Genomic DNA, 23,210 nt, shown 5'->3' on the forward strand with positions numbered 1-23,210 from the left:
ATTGGTGCTAGTCCACGCTGCTCTAGGGTAGCTGCATGCCCGTGGCTATCGGCGTCTCCTGGCGACTAAAGCCGCCCGATAGAAGCACATTTGCAAGTTACTGCCTGCTATCGGGCAGATATGCTCCTAAATTAGCAGCCGCAGGTGGAGTCTACAGCGCTCTGTTCCCGTCTTGCACCTGTAGGAGTTCCCGACCCTGAATCGGCCAAAATCTGCAGCCCAGTCTTAGATTTGCAGCATTCGAGCTTGTTTTTCTCATCCTCTTCCCTGCATCAGGCCAAGCACATTCGACATTCTGAACACAGAGCGCAGATTGATTTGTTTCATGCTGCATAGGAAAAGTGGAAAATGTCCCTTTTTCCCTCTCTCTTCCTAAGGCGTGAGTCATCTTTTGGTCTCGTATGACTGCATTCCCAGTGACCAAGAAAGCGTTGCCTGAAAGCCATTGGCTCGCCCACGGCTCAGCTCATGCCACCATGGCCGCTATTACGACAGCAGCAGCTCATGCCGCGACCAGAGTGGTAGGAAAAGGGGCGGCCAGGTATTGTCCCCATCGATTACTTCAGTACCTGGTAAGTCCATTCCATCGCTTGGTGTTCTAGGCCACACTAACCGCTACTTTTGGCCCCCGAGCTGACAGGCCCAGACTTGGCTACCGAATTCTTGGCCGACAGCCGTCCCGCGTTATAGAGCGGAATAGAGTGTAGAGTTTGCTGTTCGCCTGAAATACGACCAATATATTCATGTTAGTGCTTGATAGCGTTGGCTAGGCTATCGGAAGGGCCCGTCTGGACATGGCCAATAGTGTCCGTTCCACTACTAGCAACACTAGTTCATGATACTCGTATATCGGCTTAGTACTAGGAGCTCTAAGCATGTCTTGCTCGTGGTCCATGCCAAGATTTGAGCCTTTGGGTCATTTACCCACTACGGCAACCGTTGGAGCCCAGGGTCCCGGCAAACAAAAACAAAGGGGCTGTCAAAGGTTCGTCAATCAGGTGCCTAAGCTTACTTGTGCAACTGGCAAGCACCAGATGCCTTCCCTTGTCGTCATTCAAAGGAGCGATCGACACTAGCAAAAAAGGCATCAGGTTTGAGCAACTGTCCAACTGGCCAAATGGCCCCCGCCATGACGCCAGCTGGGCAGCAAACGCCTCCAATTGACGGCCGAGAGCAAGACCCTTTGGCGAGACCCGTTGGCGACGACGCTCCTGGCTCTCGCTACTGGTCCCAAGGATGCGTCCCTGCTGCCTTATCGTCTGCCCGCCGACTCTAGACTAGCCTCTGCGATGGCCGGTCGCAATATCGAGGCGTGATTGGCCCAGGCGTGCAGGCCGTCTGCGTGCTTTACCGACAAGCTGGACTCCTGATGGCCCTCCACGCGACTGGAATGCCGGCCTGGGAGTCGCACCGCAGATGGTCTTGGCCGGCTGCATCTGCGGCCTGACACGGATTCGGTCAGCCGCCACATCGCGGCCGTCAGTTATGCATCCATCCCTCACAAAGGATAAACAATATTGGAAAACAACACGAGCTAGGCCAGATCCTCGTCGTATCCCGTGTAAGCTGCCTGGTATTTAGCTTTTCGACCAACCCAACTTTCCCTTCCTTTCTTTTCTTCCTCTTCCCATCACGTAGTTTTTTTCGTCTGCGTAGCAATTCATGTTTTGACGACACGTCGACGTGCTCTCCCGTTCTCCTTTTTCTTACGCACCCGGCGTGCAGAACCTCAGCTGCCTTGACGGCACGGGTCAGTCCTATCTTTTTATCATCACGACAAGCAATCAAGAAGCAAGCCTTCTCTCGCGCTGGACAAACCTCGGGCCTTCAATAGAAAATTTAGACATCCCTCTTGTAACGAATAACGAGAATAATACCCATCAAACGACATTCGCTATGCCTCGCTCCACCAGAGCCTATCCTCCGCCGCTGGAGCTGGACACTTCCTTCAGCGGCATGGGCGCCTCCCAACACTCTACCGACTCTTTTGACTCGCCGCTGTTCTCTCCAACAAAGGTACGCAATTTTGACACACAGCCGACATCACCCAGAATACGAGCAGCATCTAACAAGAGCTATCAAAAAACAGAGAGTAGGAACGAGCTCTACAAACGCTGTATCAATCACCTCGCCCCAGCGCAGGACATCCTTTGGATTCATCAAGTCCTCGCCCACCGTCAACGTTCACACAACCTGTGGCCGCCACACCGATCAGCTGCTCTTTGGAGGACCCTCATTATCGGGTCTTGCCCGCGCTCTTCTAGGAAAGAAAAAGAAGAGGCCGACAGACAGCTGAGCCGATTTGTATGTTAGCGGGGCACTTTTTCATGTGAAATTGATTAGTGCGCGCCAAATCCTCATCGACCTAACCTTTTTATCTTCTACTTTTCCATTTTTTATTACCACTTACAGTGCTGGCTGGATCGGTGCAACATCCAGTACGTTATACGATATGGCTTAATGATACGACTACTACTGTTACGAGCGTTACTACTGTTACTGTTACTACTGCAACTACTATCATAATACCTGGCGCAAATGGGGAAGATGTGATAACATAGAAAGACACGTCTTATGTGGCTTGCTATTTATATCTTAGATAACTACTCTATTAATGCCACCTCCTTTTTTTATTCCATTTTTACGAAACCATACGGGATCATCAACGTGGCTGCTTACGGGTTTCACACCTGCATCGCCAATCACAGCGAAGTCTATCTCTCGGCAACTTGATCACCAGATGCGTGCGTGGCCTTTAGTGTCCCTGTCATGAGATGTCTCGTAGCACAGCGAGGCGTGACTTTCTCCCCCGAAAAACCAATCGACAGAATTAGACAGAAATATGAATGAAAAATAAAAGACAATGCTTTTTGGCCAAATTGATCTGTCACTCTGTCACTCGGCCATGCTGACCTCCATGATCATCGGTGAACCCGAGTGTCTCAATACCAATGGACCGTACCTGCATCCTACGGTCTACAGAGAAGCATTTGAAAATTGATACCCAAAACAATCTAGGGCAGTTTCTCTACACCCCTTTCCTTTCAATCCAAAGTGGGCACCGACATGTGAGTAGGAATAGTAATACCTGGGTAGGTAGCAGTAGATGTATTACTTCGTACATTGCATTGCAACCCAAAGTCTCCCTGCTCAGTAACAAGAAAAAGAAAAAGACAAAGAACAGTTTGTCCATTGCTCACCGTCTCTCTCTCTCTCTCTTCCTCTCTCACGAGTATCCTTGCGCGTCCACACGCGGGCTCGGATAGTTATTCTTATCCGTGGCCGCATATCTCTTGGAGAACCTGTCCAGCAGCGTGATGATCCACCGCTGTGCTTCCACATTGGCAAACTCATACACAATTCTTATCGAGTAGCCAAGGCGGAAAGGTCCCATGGTGCCTCTCCCTACCGACTCGAGGGATCGTAGGATGCTATGCACAAGCTCTTTTTGGGACTCTTGGTAGTCCACCGGCCACTGGCATCGAATCAGCAGCTCTTGCAAAATCAACATGCTGGCCCAATATCCCATGTGCATCGACCCAAGCCATCCCACCGGGTGTTCCAGGATCACCTGGTACGGCGAATTCGGATCCTGGGACGGAGCTTCCTTCAGCTCGACTCCAATCTTTTTGAAATCCTCATACCATTCAGTAAACCGCTCGCGCTTTTCGGCTGCGAGCTCGGCAACTTGCTTTATACGTCGTGGGCTGACTTGTCTGCCGGCCAGAAGAGCCTCGCGGACGGGATAACCCCACCACATTACCTCTGGCATATCTGCCAGACAGAGGAAAAACGAATTAGCCACTTGCATCGAGAAATCCGGTGCACCGGGACTGAAGATCGACCCCAGCTCGTTGTTACAGAGCACTCCTCTCCATTCTGGACGGGCCAGGAAGCATTTACTGCTTGTCGGGAAGAACAGCGAACTCATGATCTAGGACAAGGGGGAATGGATGTCAGCTTTTGAAAATTTCATGCAAGGTATCGGAGTGTGAGCATTTCCAACGTTTGATGGTAGCTGCATGCTGTCCTTCAGCTCGAGGCGTCCGCGACAGCCGGAGCTCTATTGTTCAAGGACAACTGGCTCGGAATACGCAGGAACAGAATAGATTGGTGCTCAATGAGGCCTCGTAACAAAGAGTTTCCACGGCAAACCACCAATAGCATCAAAGCAAAGGAGACAAACATAACCAAGTGGGTACTTCGGGAGAGGATGCCTTACCAGGATGCCTCGGAAAGAAAACAAGATAGCGGCGTCGTTGCCATGCGTATGAGCTGCAGGACCACGTTGCTCCATCAGTGTGGCGATTCCCTGGGCATGTCGCAACCAGGTGTCCGTAGCGGTCGTACCAGCAAACAGCTTTGAGATTGTCATGTTAGCTTAAAAAAGCTCTGTTGGGTTTTATTTGACAGCAAGTTGAGAAGAAGCTTTAATGCCTTCCATAACCACATATGAACACTCTACACCCAATACCCCTGACTCACCTCAAAGAAACACAGCATGACGGCAGAACAGAACGTCTCAGACAACTTCCATCTTGTAGGATGCCTCAATGTCGCCTGGAGGGCACCCAGAGACCATCCGTAAACAGTCCTACTCTGAGCAACGAGATTATCGTCGGCCAGCTCCTTACCCATCAAATGCAGGGCAAGAGAGCAAATGGCGCCATCCAGGACCGCCACCGTCCCCAGCTCTTCGAACCTCAGCCGGCAGAAGAAGCCCAAGAAAGTAGTTACATCTTTCGAGGCCAAGCTGGTCTGAGCCATCTCCATCAGCGTGCCAACAAAAAGGGCTCGATTGGGCTGAAGCGAGGCCACCAGGGACACCGCAGCAGTGCTAGCATCGCTCGCAGGTGTCGTGGCCCCAACGGATGAAGTCGAGGTCGAAACGGTGGACGGCGAACTTTTTGCCACGGCAGTGCCAGCACCGGCACCAGCGCTGCTATCGCGGTTTGCTGGCGATAGTCGAGAGCCTCTACTTCGAATCGCATGTTTCCCAGACACAAACTTGATCGCTCGCTCATAGCCGGGGCACTGGGCGCCGTACTTGCGACAATTTCCACACTCCGGCCTGGCCTCGTCACACTTGACTCGTCTCTTCCTGCAGAGCTGACAGCCGCTGCTGCGCGGAACTCCGACCATGACGACTGATGCCGGCTCTCTCCCCCTCTGTCTGTTTGTCGTATGTGGGTGTGGGAGTGCGTATGCGTGTGTCCCCTACTTATGCGCGGCTGTCGCACCTCGACTATCTGAGTGATTCCAATCGTTGGGCGTGATTCTTGGCGAGGCAGGGAGCCATTGGGAGCAAGACGATGCGAGATAGAGACTAGACGTCAAGCTACCTTCAAGTTGGGTCCCGTTAACAGGACTCGCAAATGCTGGACGCGAGATGATGCGATGCGATGCGATGCGATGAAGTATTAGCAAAGTAGCAATGCAGCAAACCTGGAGTCTATTTGTGGACGCGTATATCTGGATCGGGCTGTCTAGATAAGATATGATAAGATATCATGTATGCATCAGTATGTTTTTGGTGTTTGACAGGCCGTCCAAGACGAGATATAGATGCATAGCCTTTAATCAGCCCCCAACATCACGATACATCTATAGCTGTCAGTGCATGTAATGATGCACAAGGTTGCTCCGCTGACTAGCAATACGGCACGTCTGCCTGGCGACCTTGACGCGAAGGATCGAGCTGAGCCTGCTACTGTATGTAGCTCTCCCACTATGGCTCACTAGTAGCACCCAGCGAGCTCCATTAGCTGGCGGTTTCAATTCGTTTGAGGTTCTGTGAAACCAAAGCGTGGTGCTTCCATGCTAGTCCTGTTTAGGCCCCCAGACATGGGGACGAGTTGCAGGTTATGCAAATGGTAGATACGTGATTTACACCACATGTAAAGGTTATCAAATGGCGTTGGCCTCTGCCGGTTGATACGATGTAGATACATTTGATGTAATCAAGAAGAAAAAAAAGGCTACATCATGCAATGCGTACAACGCTTCAAGACGAGCGATATTGCCGCAGAGCTTCTAATCCGTGCCCACTCGTTTCATCAAGAAACCAAAATGCCACCTTCCCCTCAAATTTGTCTAAACCCCCGCAATGTGTAAAACACATAGTAATAGGAAAAAACAACATAGTAGCGCAAAAGCTTGTTACGCCATGGCAATGCCAATCAATCAATCAATCAATCAATCAATCCACCGCAGCAAACACATCTATTGCAAAGATCTTGGCAGAGCTGCAACAAGATTCAAGCGACACCCTCCCCCCATGCTACAGTAAGTATCAATGTATCTATTAGTCCGTGTCGAATAGACTGTAAGCCGCGAACAGCGGGTTGAGGACCATGGCGCCGCCGGTTGCAACCATCCTTCAGACCTCTGCGGCGAACCGGGTATCTCCGCCAGATCAACCACCAAAGCTCGATGAGCCTATAGGCTGCCCTTGATCTGCGTGGCGTCAAAAAAGCAACGGCCCGCGTTGGAGGGCGAAAAAATCCAAGGGGCTGGGGAAATGGAGGCAAAGATACCGTTCGTTTCCGGCTTTTGCCAGTATTAGTCGATGTCGCAGTAGTTATGGACACCAGCCTGATATGTGCATGTATCAAAGAATTCCATGAGGAGCTTGAACTGTACCGTACATATTGTTATATATCACATGTGCTGCGGGATACGCGCTTTTGACGCTGCATTAGCCCGTGCCTTGGCGTATGCCTTCTTCAACGATACCGGCGCAATTATGTGAGCAGTTATCTACCTTTACTCTTCGTTGAAAGCGCCACCCACCTCATACGAAGGGCCGGGGGCATGCAAGAAGCTCTGTCGAACGCCTTCGTCCATCTATCGATACACACTCTACAGCTACTAGTGCACCTTTGTACCATCTCCCTTGAATCCCTGTTGCAGAATGCAGAGTTCCTCTTGGCTACCTTTCCTTTTACGATGGGCATGCAACTCGTGATATCGACTTCAACGACGGGTGTGTGCGCATATATATCGGAGGCGGGCCAGGCGCCGTGTAACAGCTCACCACCTCGCTGAGAACCCCCCCCCCAACAGCATACGGGAACGGGCCCGCGCGATGGAGGCTGCAGAAGTCTTCCCTTGGATTGAAACAGAGATTTCTTGCGCCACTAAGAGCTTCCGGACTATTGGGAACGGAACGGCCTAAAAATAACCGACGTGGGCCTCAATCTATGGTGGAGCAGAGGGTCTCGAATCTTCACTGCTGAGCATCGTCTATGGGACCTCGAGTTGCTCTTCCAACAGATGCTCGAGGAGTGCCTCCTACAGGTCAGAATATTCTGGAGACTGCCACATCCCCCTCTGCGAATACGATGATTGTCGCATGAGATGCCACTCCATAGCGCACTGCATTAAAGTTTCCGTGTGGGCTTTTATCTTCGTTACGTCATCACCCTGCTCGGCTTCGTCTGTTTACTTGTAAGCATTTGTTTCCGTAGCTTGTGAAAAGAATGAGCAAAAAGCTTAGATCATCGCCCATTGAGGTTTGTCTGATTGTGATAACCGAAGGGAAACTTTGATCATATGGTTGAAATGATGGAGCTTCCATCCCCTGTGGCGGTAAGATGAGTGGGAGAAGTGCAATTTACACGTATCCTCATTCTTACGACTTCAAATTTCCGAGCGACAGTAGCTTTTCGACGGTCATCAATGGGCGCAAAAAAATTGCTCTCGTAGTTCTTCGCCTGCTGCTGCATGCAATATGTGCCTGTCTTGTTCGCCAGTCTCCGGATAGCTGCATGTTGGTTGTTGTGAGCTAGTAGTAGCATGATGGCTCCCGAGTCCGGCGCTGCTCTGCGTTCTCTTTGAGCATTTCGTGCATATCGTAAAAAGGCATCCCGCCGGCCATATTGCCTCACCTGGGACTACTGCATGAGATAGCGCCATGGGGAGGTGTGGGCTGGCGGTGGTCCATGGATAACCGGCCCACGCACCTGTGCTCTGGCCGAGCCGTACTGAGCTCTGCCGTAGCATCCACGATCCATGGGCAAGAGAAGAAAACATGGAGAAGCGATAAAGCACCAGGATTAGTGCTTGTCGATCCCCGTGCCTGCTCGTGGAGATGATTATTTTCCCTCATCTCGTCAGAAGAAGCTTGGGGTAGCTGCGGGCTTGCATATTCGCAGGCCGGCCTGGGTCAAGTGCCGTAACTAATCAAGAAGGCAAGCAGTCTGCTATCAAGCACGCAGGCAGGCTGTATACTGTAGAGGAGGAAATCCTCCTAGGTCGTATTAGTCGGGAGTAAGCCATCGGAAATCGAGAATGCTTAGCTTGTTGGGTGCTCCATTCCGTAATACCAGCTACTTTCTCCATACCTCACCTGCATGTACTCACCTACACGCGAATGTAGGTAGCAGTAGGCAGCAGATTCCCTGTCTGTTGCCCGCCTCGTCTGAGCACGGCATTACAAAGAGGCAGGTAAGGTTCTCGGTCAGGTTTTTTTTCGATGGTGCCACTATGACTCTCGCCCAATTGAAGCGTCGCCATGGGATTTTGCACCCAAAATCTGTTGCATGGGTAGATTATGATGGGCCAGTGCAGCGAGGGCCAGTGGCCGGAGGGGCGAAATATCGTATTGGGGACGGGTCGGTGCTGATACTGGCGCTGGGCCGGTACTGGTACGTGAGCCACGACTAGCCTCGAGGCGTGCTGAATGCTCGGATGCTGCGTGAGTCGGATCTGCTTCTAGAGATGTCGATCCACCGTGGGGGGAAGGACGCGGAAGGGCAAATCGCAAAGCCGACTGACTAGCTGCGGTGATGGCCGCAAATCGAGACATGCCAGGCCAGATAGGAGGCGCTTCGATGTCGAAAACAAATTAAGATGAAGAGACGCATACCTTCTTTTCCTGTCCTGGCGGCAACGGTCCTGCATCCGGCCAGAGATGAGCACTTCGAGGCGGCATGAACGTACGAGGCCATCCAAAGTCGCGCTACTTTGCAATCATCTGCGGCCCTGGCAAGGCCCCTGGCCCTAGTGGGTAATGCGGTAGCGAGCTAGAGCTACAGCGAGTCGCGGACCGCCCAATCAGTCGCGTCCGGCGGCCCCTTGCTGCTGCTTGTACTTGGGCCTGGTGCATCAACGCGACCGCCTCGGCCTAGCCCAGCAAGGCATGTGTGGACTACTACTCTGTCCAGGGGGGCAAGGAAAGGATACGGCGTCAAGACAGCTGATGCAGAAGAGTTCGTGTTTGCTGCTGTCATTTATGCTGCGCTGTGAAGCGAAGAGGCGACATTGCGCTGTCTCTGGATGGGGGGATGCTTTAATGACTGGATTGATGCGATGACGGATCCGTAGCGATCAATGTTACTGCGCGCGTACCTGGTACAAAAGTATCGGCGCACTAGAGGTTACCATCTCAGGTGTATAAATTGCAATTACATCAAATGTTGCCTCAGATGTAGGCGGGCGGCTGGACGAGCACGGAGCAGTCCGTCTTACCTTGGTAGGAATAAGTAGGCGTACAAGTATGTGCCTTGGGTAAGTACCTAAACAATGTAATTGTAATGGAGCAGCGACAAAATTAAAAGTCGCAGCAGCAATTCGTGGCCGGCAATGATGGGCATGTGCTGTTTAAACGCACGTTTGGTCCACGACAATAAAGCACACCTTGACAGCACAATCCCACAGCTTAAATGACCGCGCTCCATCCATCCCATGGAAACGTAAAGCGGAGCCTCCCCCGAATCAACATCAGCCGCCTTGCCAAACACAACTTGGCCTTCTCCCTTTAGCCTTTAGCTCCAAATAAGGGCTGCGGTCCAAGGGGTGGAGGCGCCGATTAGTGCTTCGTATCCCCCGAGGCCAAAAGGCGTTCTGACGAAACGACACTGCACGGCGGCCACACGCCATTGTTTTGTTCCTGTTTGGTTCCTGGTGCAGGAACCAGCGCAGCCGCCTGGTGCGTTGCGCCCGCCCAACCACCGCTCGCACGCTGTGGCCTCGGCGCCGGGATTGTCGCCGCTGCTGCGCTGAACTGCCTCTTTGCTGTGCAAGTACGAGATTTTCAGTCCGGGCCAGAGCGCTGCAATGCAGGTCGGTTCTTGCGGATGGACGATGGATGGCCGCGCGTAGGCCTGAGCCCTGCCTGTCAACGCCGGTACGAGCTCTGCTGCGTGCAAGTTACATGTACATCCGGTACAGCGCCTATAAGCCCCGTAATGTTTGATGCATGTACCTGTACTGCGCAGCAAGCACCAGGGCCCCTCCCGGGCTCATCAAAGTGCTTATTGACGTGATGCAGCGCTTGTACCGCTACACGCACAGCTGTACCTACAGCTGCCAGGCCCGTAGCTGCTGTGCTTCTGCTGCAATGTCCGGACTTAGCTGGCGTCGTTTGCTGGACGGCGCGCTGGGGGGTCCCCTCCATGTGCTGCCAGCCCTTTGCCTCTCCCCCCCGAACAGGCTAACCTCAGCCAACTCCAGGCCCCGCGAGATAGGACGGTTAGGGGCGTGCTCCACCCCTGGCAGCCCGCTAACCTGACTCTGGCCAAGCCCAGCCGTTGCCACTCCCAGGTGCCAGGTGCCCTGTGCGCGGTGCCTTGGGGGGGCGTGGTCACTTTCGCTCGCTCCAGTCTCTCTTCCTTCGACTTTTCTGCCTTCAAGGGTGGCTGCTCTTCTCCTCAGCCCATCACCGTCACCACCAACATCGAACCCATTGCGGCTCGTCGACTTTCACTCTCTTCTTTTTTTCTTTTTTTCTTCTTCGTGCCCAAAGCCTCCCCCCCATTCTGCTTCTTGGTTCGCCAGCTTTTTTCTGCTTCTTTCGCGCCGTTGTCTCTCTGCTCAGCAAGCATTTTGCAGCGCCTTCGCCGTGCCCCTTTCCCATCAGCGTTCGCCGTCTTCGAGCCGTCTTCGACTTGTTTTCTTTTCTCTCTTTTCACCACATTGGGTGTTGCGCTTTACTGCACATACGCCGACGTTCCTGACTGCATTGTCTCTGTCTTGTGCATTTACCTTTCCTTTTTCTTGTTCACCTGCTGTTTTTTCTACTATCTGGTGACTGGCTCTGCTAGAAAGCTCTACTTTTTTTTTTAACTCGTCATTTTCTCCCTCTGAGCCTGTAGTATCTCAGAGCCCATCTTCCGACCTCCAGAAAAGCATTACCTCGATACGAAGCACCGATATCTGCACAACCCCCATGTGTCTTGGCAGCTAGTTGTGGTCCAGCGTGTCTTTTTGTGACACTTGATCGTGCTCAGCAAGTTAGCCACCTGCCTTGTAATAAGTCGAGTGTGGTCTCGTGGTAATAGTGAGCTCTTCACATTTCGACGCGAGGCATCCCCAAACGCCCTTGGCCGCTGAGCGCCCTCCTATACAATCATCATATCAGCCTTTTCTTCTTTTGCGATTAATTGAAAAAAATTCGAAAATTCGAAAATCGAGAGCGATATAAGCGCGTCTGTTTGCTGTTGAGTCGTTTCCAGCCATCGGAAAAAAACACAAAGAAAAAAAAAGGTTCGATCACCTTTTAATTCGTTCACTTGCATACCTTTTCTTTTTGCCCGGCTGTTTTTCTGTAATACTATTTGCCAATGAACGGCTTCGTTCTTCGACATCTTGGATCAAAAGCTAATGGCCGATATCTTATAGCACTATCAGCTCTGATTTTATCGTGAAATCGCTGCCTTCTCCTTGTTCTCCGAATAAACGCCAATAATCTCGAAACTCCGCGTCCAGATCGTTTTATAATTGAAGAAAGGATTGCTTCGTCGAGCTCCCACGCCACAGTTCCCTATAGGGGAGGATTATGGCTGCTTTGACACAAACGTATCAGCAGCAGACTGGTACGGCGACAATGCTTTCGGGTCGAACAACACCCTCAGCCGGCATGATGCAGGCCAGTCAACCGAACAGACATCATCAATACACGACTTCAGCACCCAGAGGAGGAGGAGGCTACCGGGGAAGCACTGTTCCTGTCCATTATCAGCCCACACCGAATCTGAATCAGAGCCTGGCGTGGCAACAGTATGGAGCTTATCAGACGAGTCCATCCTCCGGCATTCCAACGCAGACTTTCGATCCCAGCCTGGTTCAACGTTCTCATCGCACCAATCCTTCAGTTACAAACATGGCCCTGATTCCTTCCTATAGCCCTGGCCACAGCAGTCATGGCAGCAGCCACAGCAGCGGCCACAGCAGCGGTCATAGCAGTGGCCATAGCAGCAGTCACGGCAGCAGCCATAGCAGTACACGAGATGACTCCGTCAAGTCACAATCCAGGAATGCTGCTTCTGCTCAGCGCCCACCGCTTGCTCATATTCCCTCCAGTGGCTCACAGCCGGCTTTGTCACCCAGCGGAACGCCAAAGATGACTCCTGATCGGTACCGAAGGCCAAGCAACTCCAACACTCAGCATAGTCGATCCCAAAGCTCGAATCCTCCGCTTAGTCCTGGCAGCCAGAACGTGATGTATCATGCGCCTTCCGGTTCTAGATCTGTTCCAAATCTCGCGGCTTCGCCTGTGCCAGCTCCGGGCGCATCGATGGACGATTCGCAATTGCACCGCAGACCATCTCCGGACGAAGCAAAGAAGATGCGCCGCCGTAGTGTCCATACGATACAGTCCACTGATTCCTTCCGGCCTCTTTTGAAGCCCGAGAATGCTCCTCGTCCTGGGCTAGCGGTCATCACTAAGAACAGTGACAGGGGTGAAAAATCCCCTCAACCTGCCACGAAGAAACCTGCGCATGTCCGCAAGGGCAGCTCAGATAGTGCATCGTCTAGCCGAAGTAGCCATTCGCGATCCGCATCGGTAAGTTCTCATTTTTCAATTGCCGCTAATTATCCCCATGATAGCGGACTTGGGGGCCGTTTGGAGTTATGCATGCTGACTAGGGGATTGATGTGCAGTTTACCAACCGCAATGCGACTGTCCCCACTGGTAACCCCTCTTCACCGGGCTCTGACGAAGCACCTGCCAGGAATGATCAGCTCAAAGTAGCCGTACCGCCAAGAGGCTCATCTTCCGATGGAACAAAGCGGACGATTAGTCCCTCTCCCTTATCTAAACCCGCTACGATGGCAAATGAACAGACCGGAGATGCTACCGCAGCGGCTGCAGCGCCCTCGACCAAGACTGTAGAATCGCCGGCGGCAAAGCAGCTCGCAACCATCAACGAGAAGGCTATTAAAGGAAAGACCAAGACTTCCAGACTTCGTCGAGCGTTCTCATTTGGCAGCGCAGCTGAATTTCGAAAGGCTGCTGGTGGCATCGATGGTGAAGGTGCTGATAGAGTGGAGGCGGCCAGGCTTCGTAAAGACCCTACAGCTGAAGAGGTCTATGATGCCGAGCAAGCACGTATCGCTGAAGCACAAGAAGCTGCCGGTATTGGCAATAGCATCTATGGCGGTCGCTTCTTTGGCGGGTCGACGGATAACCTGTCCATCTCATCGACTGCTTCATCTGCCTCTATAATGATCAGGAAGATGGGCCGTGGTATGAAAAAGAGCACCCGCTCGCTGGTCGGACTCTTCCGACCAAAGTCGGTCGTGGGTGTGCCCGCGGCTGATGGTCCCGTTACCGAAGGCCAAGCTTCCGTTTCCATGATCACCGTGGAGGCAGAGACCCGACGTGTCAATGTAACTGCGGACCCTCAGGACGGCAAGGGCGGCACTGGATTCCCTCGCCTTGAGCGCAACTCTTTGGACGCCACACAGATCCCTGAAATTGGAGCGGAGCGTCTAGGCAGTGCAGGCACAGATAACTCTGCGCGGAAGAGCATTGTGGGTGGCGATAAAGAGCGTGCAGAGGTGCTGGCGGCGGTTCGTAAGGGCATCCTGAAGCGTACGTATAGTCCGAAAATTTCCCCCTGTTCCCAACCGGCCACTGTGATTAATTGACCCCCAGACACAGGTTCCTCGAGTCCATCAATCCGCCCATCGGATTCGCCGGATCTTGTCCTGCCAAACATCCCAGCCGTCACAGACTCACCCAACTCAAGCGCACCGAGCACACCAAACGATGACCACAAGAGAACTGGTTCCATTGCCATTGGCACCGAAGACTATTTCACGGGTGCTTTCCGGCTTGGAAAGAGTCGGCCCGGAACACCTCAGTCTGGCCCAAAGAGGAATGCCACATTTTCACCACGCCTCATCTTCCACGACACTTGGCCCAGCCAAGAGTATGACCGCCGCGGCGAGATTGCCACGTGCAACCGGCTCACGCCAATGCTAGCTCAGCAGATCAAGGAAGAGCTAAACAGCTTCAAAATGGTTCGTCGGGACCCGAGTCTCAATATTACTGTGGCTGAGCTAACCTAACTATCTTCTACAGGAAATGGAAGTCCACGAGAACTCCAAGATTTACACGCATTTCTTCTGATGATCTCATCCGATGAACGAAATCTTGAAAGCTGATATTTTTTTTCTCCCTCTACTACTATGGGTTTTTTTAACCCTAACCATGTATTTCTTCACTTTTACCATTTGCGGCGTTTAGGGACAGCATAGTAAGGTGTCATGGGCGTTTTGTCACACTGCCTCACTACAAGTCATGGTTTTTTAAGCCCCTCACAGACTCATACATCTCATTAATATTCCGTTGGACTCGGGGGCACGAGAATTGAGCCATTGGGAATGTGGGAAGAGCCGGGATCGGATGGTCTCGTCTGTTGTCATTGAAAGATGAGGAACTCCTCGTCACAGCCTATGGTTCAGCCGTGTGGATAGAAGAGCAGCAACATGTTAGACGATGCGATGCCACGTTGGCGCAAGACGAGCACTTAGGCTTGACTGTTGAGGGGAGCACGTTTAGATATGGCAACTCAGCCGATTGGAAGATGAAATATAGGCCGGCAACTTGTGTCTTTTTTCTCTGTTGTTTCATTTAAGCATGTTTCTATAGCTGGATTTAGTCTATGAGCGTGATGTATCCGGCATCTCCTTTTGACAGCAAATAAGAGCTTTGACTATTCTTCATCAATCCTTGCCTCGCAGGTTTTTTAATTTCATATAATGGACTTGCCAAAAATGGGTAATCCCACTTTTTGCTCATTTTGCATAGCGTCGAAGATCTGGAATCTTGATTGATAACATTGATTTTACATACTAGCGCAAGTGTGCTGTACGATATATATTTCAATAACTTGGTAAACTAATAGTGTCTCATTACTGATTAGTATATGACAGTATCATAGCCGTGGCGTCTTTGGTGCTGGTGCCCATTAATCAGCTGCCAGTGTATCAAGGCGCCCCGCCATGTTAGTAAACTTCAAGCCATCCCGTCGTTGGCTACTTTTTTTTCCTGTCCTTTTTGGCTAGGAGGAAAAAAACAAACCTCCGGATGTATTTCTTTTTCTTTTCACGTTGATCCATATAGCATTGCTTTCTTGTACGAACAAGACTAGCCTATACGCGCAGTGCTTCTCCGAAGTACTTGATGTGGCAGCGTCCGCTTGAAAAGATTCCGGCTTATCGATTGCTGTTTCGACCTCGATTCTCTGCCGTTCCCGATACTTTTCGAGGGTTTGCGACCATGACCACCACCGAGGCGGCGACGGGCGCCGAGCCTCCCAAGAAGCTCCATGGACGGGCGTTTTACGAGAGCATTGGGAGTCCCAAGTTTATCGTGGCCCCCATGGTGGATCAATCTGAGTTTGTTTGTCTTGCTTGACTCCCTCAAATGGCGGTTTGCGATTAGAAGTGAAACTGGCTAACTCTCTTTGCTTTCTTGTCTAGGCCTGGCGACTGCTCACACGATCCTTCTTGCTGCCCTCGGAGCAGTCCAAGCTCTTAGCTTACACGCCGATGCTTCACGCGCGACTGTTCTCACAAGACGAAAAATATCGAAAGGCACACTACCAGGCTGTGCGGGCGGGATCTTCAGAGCCGTGGCTGGACGGAAACCCAAAGATTGATCGGCCTCTCTTTGTTCAGTTTTGCGCAAATGATCCCGAGGCGCTGCTTTCTGCGGCGAAGCACGTTGCGCCGTACTGCGATGCCGTGGACCTGAATTTGGGATGCCCGCAGGGCATTGCGCGAAAGGGCCACTACGGAGCGTTTCTCCAGGAGGACCAGGACCTCATCTTTCGACTGATCAATATACTGCACAAGGAGCTTTCGATCCCGGTCACGGCTAAGATTCGCGTGTTGGAGACGAAGGAGAAGACACTGGAATACGCAAAGAATGTGCTGAGTGCTGGAGCTTCCATCTTGACTGTGCATGGCCGAAGACGAGAGCAAAAGGGTCACCTCACTGGCGTTGCGAATTGGGAAATGATTCGCTTCCTCAGAGACAATCTGCCGCCCGAGACTGTAATCTTTGCAAACGGAAACATCCTACAAGATGGCGATCTGGAAAAGTGTCTGGCAGCCACCGGAGCGGATGGCATCATGTCAGCAGAAGGCAACCTCAGCGACCCCGGCCTATTCGGCAACCCACCACCCCCCGAAGAGAAGAGCAGAGAGTACTGGAGGGGAAAAGATGGCAAAGGCGGATGGCGAGTCGACGCCATCACGAGGCGCTACCTGGATATTTTACACAAATACGTCTACGAGGCCGATCCTCCGCGGCGACGACCGCTCTTCGTACCAGGCGACGACACCGCCTGGCTGACAGAAGGCGAGAACGGCAGCAACTCCGAAGATGCAGACCAGCCGGCAAAGAAGAAGCGAAAGAAGGAAGACGACAAGGCTCTCAACTCGTCGCCCAACATCTCCGCCCTGCAGCCGCATCTGTTCCACGTCCTGCGCCACTTCGTCACCAAGCACACCGACATCAGGGACCAGCTCGCGCGGGCCCGCAGGGACGGCATCGACGGCTACGAGAGGGTTCTCGCCGCTGTGGAGAAGAGGGTCGCCGAGGGCCTGCTGAAGTACGAGGAGACGGAGGGCAAGAGCTTCGAGGAGGAGCTGGAAAAGGTCGGCGAGAGGGCTATCGAGGGCGTGCCTGAGGAGGAGAGCTCGCTGGGGACGATTAAGAGGTGTAAGCGCCCTTGGTGGGTGGCTCAGCCGATTATTCGGCCGCTGCCGAGCGAGGCGCTGGCCAAGGGGGCTATTACGTTGAAGAAGGAGAAGGACAAGGGCGGCAAAGAGAAGATTGAGGAAAAGAAGAAGACTGAAGGTGATGAGAAGAAGGCTGAAGATGACAAGAAGAATGGGGATGGACAGGTTGAAGCCAAGAAAGAGACAGAGGTAGAGCAACAGACAAAACAGGAGATTGCATCAAGAGATGGACTCGTCTCTGGATGAAGATTCGTGGAGGGATATAGAAAGCCTCACAGCATTTTAGACGGGAAATATAAGTAGACATTAGCTAATGCGATTTCTCTGGTATTACAGACAAGGCTGGTACTCTTTGTTATCAGTATATATGAACCAGTCGTCCATTATTTTGCAACCTCCTTTGAAGACAAAAAACTTTTTCAAATTTGATTTTTATCCTCGTACACTGCCAACCACTGTTGCGTCAGAATCGTGGATGCTTGTGGCTACAGTCATTAGCCCAGCTCCTGCTGCACTGCACTCGCACCCTGGAAATGGGCGGATAGATTGCCAGCTGCAATGGGATTTATGATTGCTTGAATAGCTGCAGCTAGGGACCATAAGGAACAGATGTATGATTATAAAAGTTAGCTATCTGCCCATAATGATGGTGGCCATAGAAAACCTGCCTACTTTCCCATGGCCACCATCATTTGTGGTGTGTGTCACAACATTAGGCACATTGTGCCTGCTGCTGCTAGGAAGAAGCCGGCGACGGCCGCGGCGGAGCCATCGCAGGTATCCCGCAGAACAAAGTCACTGTTTGGATGGTATTCTCGGTCGTGAATTGTTGGATCTTTTCCTCCGGGCTAGACATTAGTATACATATGTCATGCATAAGACTGTTTTGCAAATGGGTGTGCTGGATGTGCAAGGCAAAATGCTTACCCAGACCATGGAGAAAGGCAGAGCGGTTTCCCCCGCACAAATGAGTACCTCATTATACAATGATGCTTCCCCTTTCGCCTCGTTCTCTAGGATCTATTTTTACAAAAGTGCTTGCTAATTCCGTGAAAGGTAAACCTGAGGCTGGGAGGGCGGGAAAAAGGAAACGCAGGTTAATCATGCACCGAGTGGTAGGCGTTCCAATTATGCACTGCCAGCTGTCCACGCAGGAAGCGGCGGCCGGTGAAAATGAGCATTTCGGTCTGCATGCAGGTGATATATATGCACAGCAACCAACTCGCCCGCGGGTCCGCCTCTGAAGGCAAATTGGTGCTTGATTCGTGCAGCTGTTTGCAGGCACGTTGTAGTGAGTGGTTGCGCTGTCCGGCGGTTGGGAAGCAATCTCGCACCCACGCGTTGCTTGCCTCCGTCATTCGAATTACATTCATTGCTTTTGATTGATATTGGATTTTCTATGATCAGGAAACAGGTTAGCAAAGACATTACCCTGTCATAGATTAGATAGCCATTGGAAACTCCTAGACTGTCAGCAAGGCCAAACATTATGGTGGCAAGGCCGCATTGTAATGCCGGCACACCGAGAGTGTCCCGCATAGGCATACGTGTAGTCACTGTGCCCGATGGAGCGCATTAGTTTTTGTATAGCCCCTCGTGTAGACCCTAGCAGTGTATGCATTCTTTTCTTTTTCCTATGCCGTCTTGTTAGCGTAAGAGTAACGCCGATGTTGGCTCGGGATGAGGACGACACGATGCTAATAGCTGCAAGGAGATGGTTGGCAGTGGCGTACCCTTAGGGTGATTGGATCAGTCGATATATACCTGAATTTAACCAATGCAAAAAGGAGAGAACATGCAGTGGATAATGCAGCAACCACTTCCTTTAGAGGGAGGAAGCGGATAAGAGCTGGAGAGATCGTGTGCCATTTGAGACTCGGATCCGGCACCATAGCCGTATGTAACGATCCATATGCTTATAGATTAATTTGAGACCGTTGCAAGGGAAATGGTAGCAAGTGGGATGGCTGAAAGTGAAAGAGTGAGAATGAGGTGCAGTGACGGCATCGCGAAATGAGGACCAAGGGCCGGAATATCGGGATACAGTCCCGTGCTTTCCTTATCCTGGGTCACCGCTTCACCACTTTTTATCCCAGATTCCATGCGACTAAAATATGCTCTCATTTTCACCAATTACAGCCTGCGACCGATGCAATGAAGGTATGTTTCTCGAGCCATGACTGCCCACGGAATACACGTCGCAATCGAGGTAGCCGCCCAACAAGGCGTGCAGGCATGCCGAACTGAGGATGCGGTGGCAATCTCGTCGTCTGGTCGAGGCTCTGATGGACGAGCAATTCGTGTCAAGTAGCTTTTACCTGAGAATGCTTTGCAAGTTGTCTTTGAGGACAAGAAGCTAGTTTCTAGGTGGGTAAGCCTGTCGATCCACGTCTTTGAATGCAGACGCCGTGAGCATTAGTCTTGAGTCTCTCAGAAATGGTGGGTTCTTCATTGGATTGAACATATCTTTTGTTCCATGGCTGTTCCATGGCTGTTTCGAGGCTTGTGTTGACTCTGTCAAGTTTTCATCACATTAACTTGGCGAAATGTTCATTACTAACATGGCGTTAGCCCTAGAGCTCTGAAGAAATTCGATAAACTCACCCAGAAACCCCCTTTCTAGGCTTAGTCGGCCGGTGAAGTCGGAAATGTGTTCGAGGCCCTCTTCCGAGCGCGGAAGATGTCCAGCTTGCGAGATCTCTGAGCAGTACTTAAATTGTACGATCGACGAGGAGAAGAACGAAGAAGTTGAATATAGCATGATTATCGAATTCATGACGAGAACAAGCAACAAAAGTTGAAATAAAATAAGGAAAGCAACGACAATATTTCGTCTAGTGATCTTCACGGCTGCAGCTTCCGAAGGTTTGACTTAGACGGCATTCGACATATATACGATCTCATGGACGGGCTTTCCCTCCTTTAGCATATGCTAGCCAATGGGATCCTGTTCCGGCAAACTAGTATCCTAAAACCTACGACGAACTTGACTCCAATGACATGAGATGGGTGGGCGGGGGCTTGCGATTGTCCCACTGCATGTTTGGCTTCCACTTATTGAGCGCCAAATCGGCCTGCATACCTAGTTCTTCACACATACTACAAGCCGTCGGAGGATGTGGCACTCCAGAGCCAGGCATGCACTGATTACGAGCTGCATGCGTGCGCATGCCCCGTGTCAGGCTGTCGATCGTCCAAGTCTCTTAGAAATGAGGAAAACAGGGGCCGTGTCCGAGGCATGCAATATGCAAGTGCGTATGCACCCTCACAGCTAAGTAAGTGGAAGCGAGTTTCCAGATTCCTAGTTTCAATACTTGGTAGCGACATATGCAACCAAAGTCCACTGCATTGACCGGATAAGGTTGGCTGAGCGGTGGCTGTACTTCACATGAAAAATCGCGTTCTCGTGTCGTGTCTGTCGACCTACAGGTTCTCCTCACCGTTCTCACCCTTCGATTGGGCATTCGCTGCTCTATCAGTTCCTGCGTTGCGACATGTCGTGCTGCTATTCGACCAGCGCAATGCCGTGTGAGTGCCACTAATGTGGCCAAATCACGACCCCAGGGGCGAAATCTCAAGAAGGGGTCTGCTCCGGCAATCCGGTATGTATATATATAAAGTCGACCTTTGCCTTTTCATTCACTTGGGTTAACCATGCATCTTCCTTGAGATGTGTGTTATTTTTGCTACTGACTGAATAGTGAAGCATTGGAGATGGAAAATCTAGACCAGTTACGGAGGCTGGAGGAGCAGCGGAATTCAGTGATGGCAGAGGATGAGCGCAAGGCTGCATTGATCTCGGTAAGACAAGACTTTTCGGTTGTCAGAATATTGTTAATGACGCACAGATTAATGTCTTTTTTTTTAGGACCTTTTCAAGCATATTGGTGATTTGACGGGGCAGCTTGCCGAAGCCCATATGGACCTTCGAGACAGAAAAGACATGCTTGAACTTAAGCGTACAAAACTTGAGTTTGCAGAAAAACAGATTGAAGATTTACGACGCAAAAATGTGAGAACCTAGAATAGTACTGGCCAGTGAGAAGCGACCTAACAGTTGTGTAGGATGATCATGTTTTTAGTATGGTTATAATTGATGGCGACAATATGCCGGTAAGTGGGCACAGTTCTAGGATTCTTTCGTGATATAATTGCTCTGACTCTTCTGAATCGCATTAGTTTCAGGACGAATTCGCTAGAGACGGTCTCACGGGAGGCAAGAGGGCAGCTGGTCTCCTTAGAAAAGCAATAGCCGAGGATATCAAGACGAGATATCCATCTGTTCCAACGAACGTCCAAGTGGTGATTCGTGTGTATGCGAATTTAAAAGGGTTAAGCAAGAAATATAGAGAACTTATGCCTGACTCGGCATCGTTTGAAGAGTTTGTTCGTGGATTTAATACGGTCCACCCTATGTGCGATTTTATCGACGCCGGGTGTGGCAAAGAATGTGCCGATGAGAAGATAAAAGGTAAGCTTCCGCAGTTATATACTCTTCCTCCCTTCCTTCCTTCCTTTCTCTCTTTCTTCCTCTTACTGAAAGATCCATGGATGATTACCTGAAGCTGATAATATACAGCGTCTATGAAATTTGGCCTTGATGATAGTCATTGCAAACAAGTGTTTTTTGGTGGACCAGGAGACAACGGATACGCCCGAGTTTTCGACTCTTTCCTTGAAGACCAGACAATCAGAGACCGGATCACGCTGATGGCAGGCCCCCCTTTTGCGTACGAACTGGCGGCAATAAAGGACAAATTCTATAATATTACGCTGGACAGCATCTTTAGGAGCCTGAAGCTTCCCAGCGAAGCCAACCGCAGGACCTCGTTCCATATCACGCCGCCAGGAACTCCCATGTTTCCAAACACTCCGCTCAACTTTGCAGCCGTTGCAAAGGTGCCTAGCAGCCCAGCTCAGAGCGCTCCGGTCCAGTTATACTACGCAGAACCCAAAGTGCCTCCCCAAGGGGTCATATTGCGAAATAAATTTGGACAGAGAGTGGATTCGCGGCTTTCATACTTGCAATCTGATTTCTCGAATTTGAAAGACCGGAAGCTTTGCAACAATTTCCATATCCTGGGCAAATGTTACTACCTTGAAAAGTTTGGCAAATGCCATCACGTCCATGGAGAAAAATTGACGGGCCAACGACTGGAAGCCTTGCGAGCTATTGCTCGCCAGTCTCCGTGCTTGAATGGGCTAAGCTGCAGCCAGACAGATTGTGTGGCCGGACACAAGTGCCCAAGGGAGCCTTGCCATCTGGAAAACTGCTGGTTTCCCAAAGAAATGCACAACGTTGACTCTCAGGCCGTTGCTGAATAAGATTATGTTTGAGCTTAATGTTTTATAATAAGGGCCATGGGAGGGAATTTGAATTGAACCTGTACAAGTGTTCGTTTTGGGATGGACGGACGGATGGACGGACGGATATTACACTGGTGGTGAGGTTTGCCTGGCGGTATGATGAACATGATACACGGCGTTCAATTGCATACCGACCGCGTTGCTTCGACGGCTATACTAAAATGATGTTGGTCAAGATTGATTAGTTTTTAGTTTTTAATTAAATCAATTGTTTCTTTGACAACAACAATAGAGGAATGGAAGCATGATCTTCTTCTAGCAGTTGAAGCTCAACGGCAACGTTGAACTCGTTACCGTGGGGGGTTGTGTTATCTCAGCCCCCGAAAAGCCCCTAAGCTGGGTCACTATCCACTGTGGCACCGCTAAATGGACCTTTTCTAGTGGGCTTCTTAGGCTCGCCGAAGCCAAGACTGACTACGAGCTGGCCGATGACGCTCGAAATAGCCGCTTCTAGCCAAGACGAGACGGGACATGTGGTGAAGCCGTCGTATGAGAAGGCAGATTTCAAAAGGTACAAAGTTGCATCTGAGTACTGCAAAAAAATACTTTACGGATTTGGGTCTAGACGACGTGTCATCCAGGCATTCGAAAGTTGATTCAATCTCTCAGTTCTCGATATCTTGAGGCACTGGGCTCGCAGGTGCTACAGTGGAGGAGCGTGTACAAAGATGAGCTCAATTTAGAGGCCCGGGGCCTACACTTGCCTAAACAGCACGTGGAACTCTGCCCCACGAACCGGCCAACTTCTGCTCCCCCATCATGCTCCAAGACGCCCTTCCTATACTCTGTCTCACTCTTGAAAGCCGCTTTTCGGCCGCCATGAAGCTCTCTCGGCTGCTCCCCGCAAAGTGGGGGAGGGGTCT

General features: G+C 51.1%; 5 protein-coding genes across 5 annotated transcripts; 4 read left to right on the plus strand and 1 right to left on the minus strand.

Annotated features, from left to right (window-relative positions):
• Positions 1 to 1,896: 1,896 nt before the first annotated feature.
• TGAM01_v201028 (hypothetical protein) lies at positions 1,897 to 2,296 on the plus strand (the record flags this gene model as incomplete). Its single annotated transcript, XM_018806710.1, has 2 exons — positions 1,897 to 2,016; positions 2,090 to 2,296. 2 exons carry the CDS (start codon positions 1,897 to 1,899, stop codon positions 2,294 to 2,296), a joined length of 327 nt encoding a protein of 108 aa, XP_018660003.1.
• Positions 2,297 to 3,226: 930 nt separating this feature from the next.
• TGAM01_v201029 (hypothetical protein) lies at positions 3,227 to 5,142 on the minus strand (the record flags this gene model as incomplete). The annotated part of the gene is made up of 3 exons (XM_018806711.1): positions 3,227 to 3,934; positions 4,223 to 4,360; positions 4,486 to 5,142. 3 exons carry the CDS (start codon positions 5,140 to 5,142, stop codon positions 3,227 to 3,229), a joined length of 1,503 nt encoding a protein of 500 aa, XP_018660004.1.
• Positions 5,143 to 11,779: 6,637 nt separating this feature from the next.
• Positions 11,780 to 14,359, plus strand: TGAM01_v201030 (hypothetical protein; the record flags this gene model as incomplete). Its single annotated transcript, XM_024548670.1, has 4 exons — positions 11,780 to 12,787; positions 12,886 to 13,819; positions 13,883 to 14,250; positions 14,312 to 14,359. The coding sequence occupies 4 exons, from the start codon at positions 11,780 to 11,782 to the stop codon at positions 14,357 to 14,359; spliced, it is 2,358 nt and encodes a 785-aa protein (XP_024406486.1).
• A 1,299-nt stretch (positions 14,360 to 15,658) lies between these two features.
• TGAM01_v201031 (tRNA-dihydrouridine synthase 1) lies at positions 15,659 to 17,226 on the plus strand (the record flags this gene model as incomplete). Its single annotated transcript, XM_024548671.1, has 3 exons — positions 15,659 to 15,661; positions 15,760 to 15,843; positions 15,874 to 17,226. The coding sequence occupies 3 exons, from the start codon at positions 15,659 to 15,661 to the stop codon at positions 17,224 to 17,226; spliced, it is 1,440 nt and encodes a 479-aa protein (XP_024406487.1).
• Positions 17,227 to 20,694: 3,468 nt separating this feature from the next.
• On the plus strand, positions 20,695 to 22,305 carry TGAM01_v201032 (CCCH zinc finger DNA binding protein; the record flags this gene model as incomplete). Its single annotated transcript, XM_018806714.2, has 5 exons — positions 20,695 to 20,781; positions 20,849 to 20,992; positions 21,046 to 21,093; positions 21,160 to 21,451; positions 21,560 to 22,305. 5 exons carry the CDS (start codon positions 20,695 to 20,697, stop codon positions 22,303 to 22,305), a joined length of 1,317 nt encoding a protein of 438 aa, XP_018660007.2.
• Positions 22,306 to 23,210: the final 905 nt, after the last annotated feature.

This window comes from Trichoderma gamsii, assembly GCF_001481775.2.
Source record: "Trichoderma gamsii strain T6085 chromosome Unknown Scaffold_3.2, whole genome shotgun sequence".
Taxonomy (NCBI): domain Eukaryota; kingdom Fungi; phylum Ascomycota; class Sordariomycetes; order Hypocreales; family Hypocreaceae; genus Trichoderma; species Trichoderma gamsii.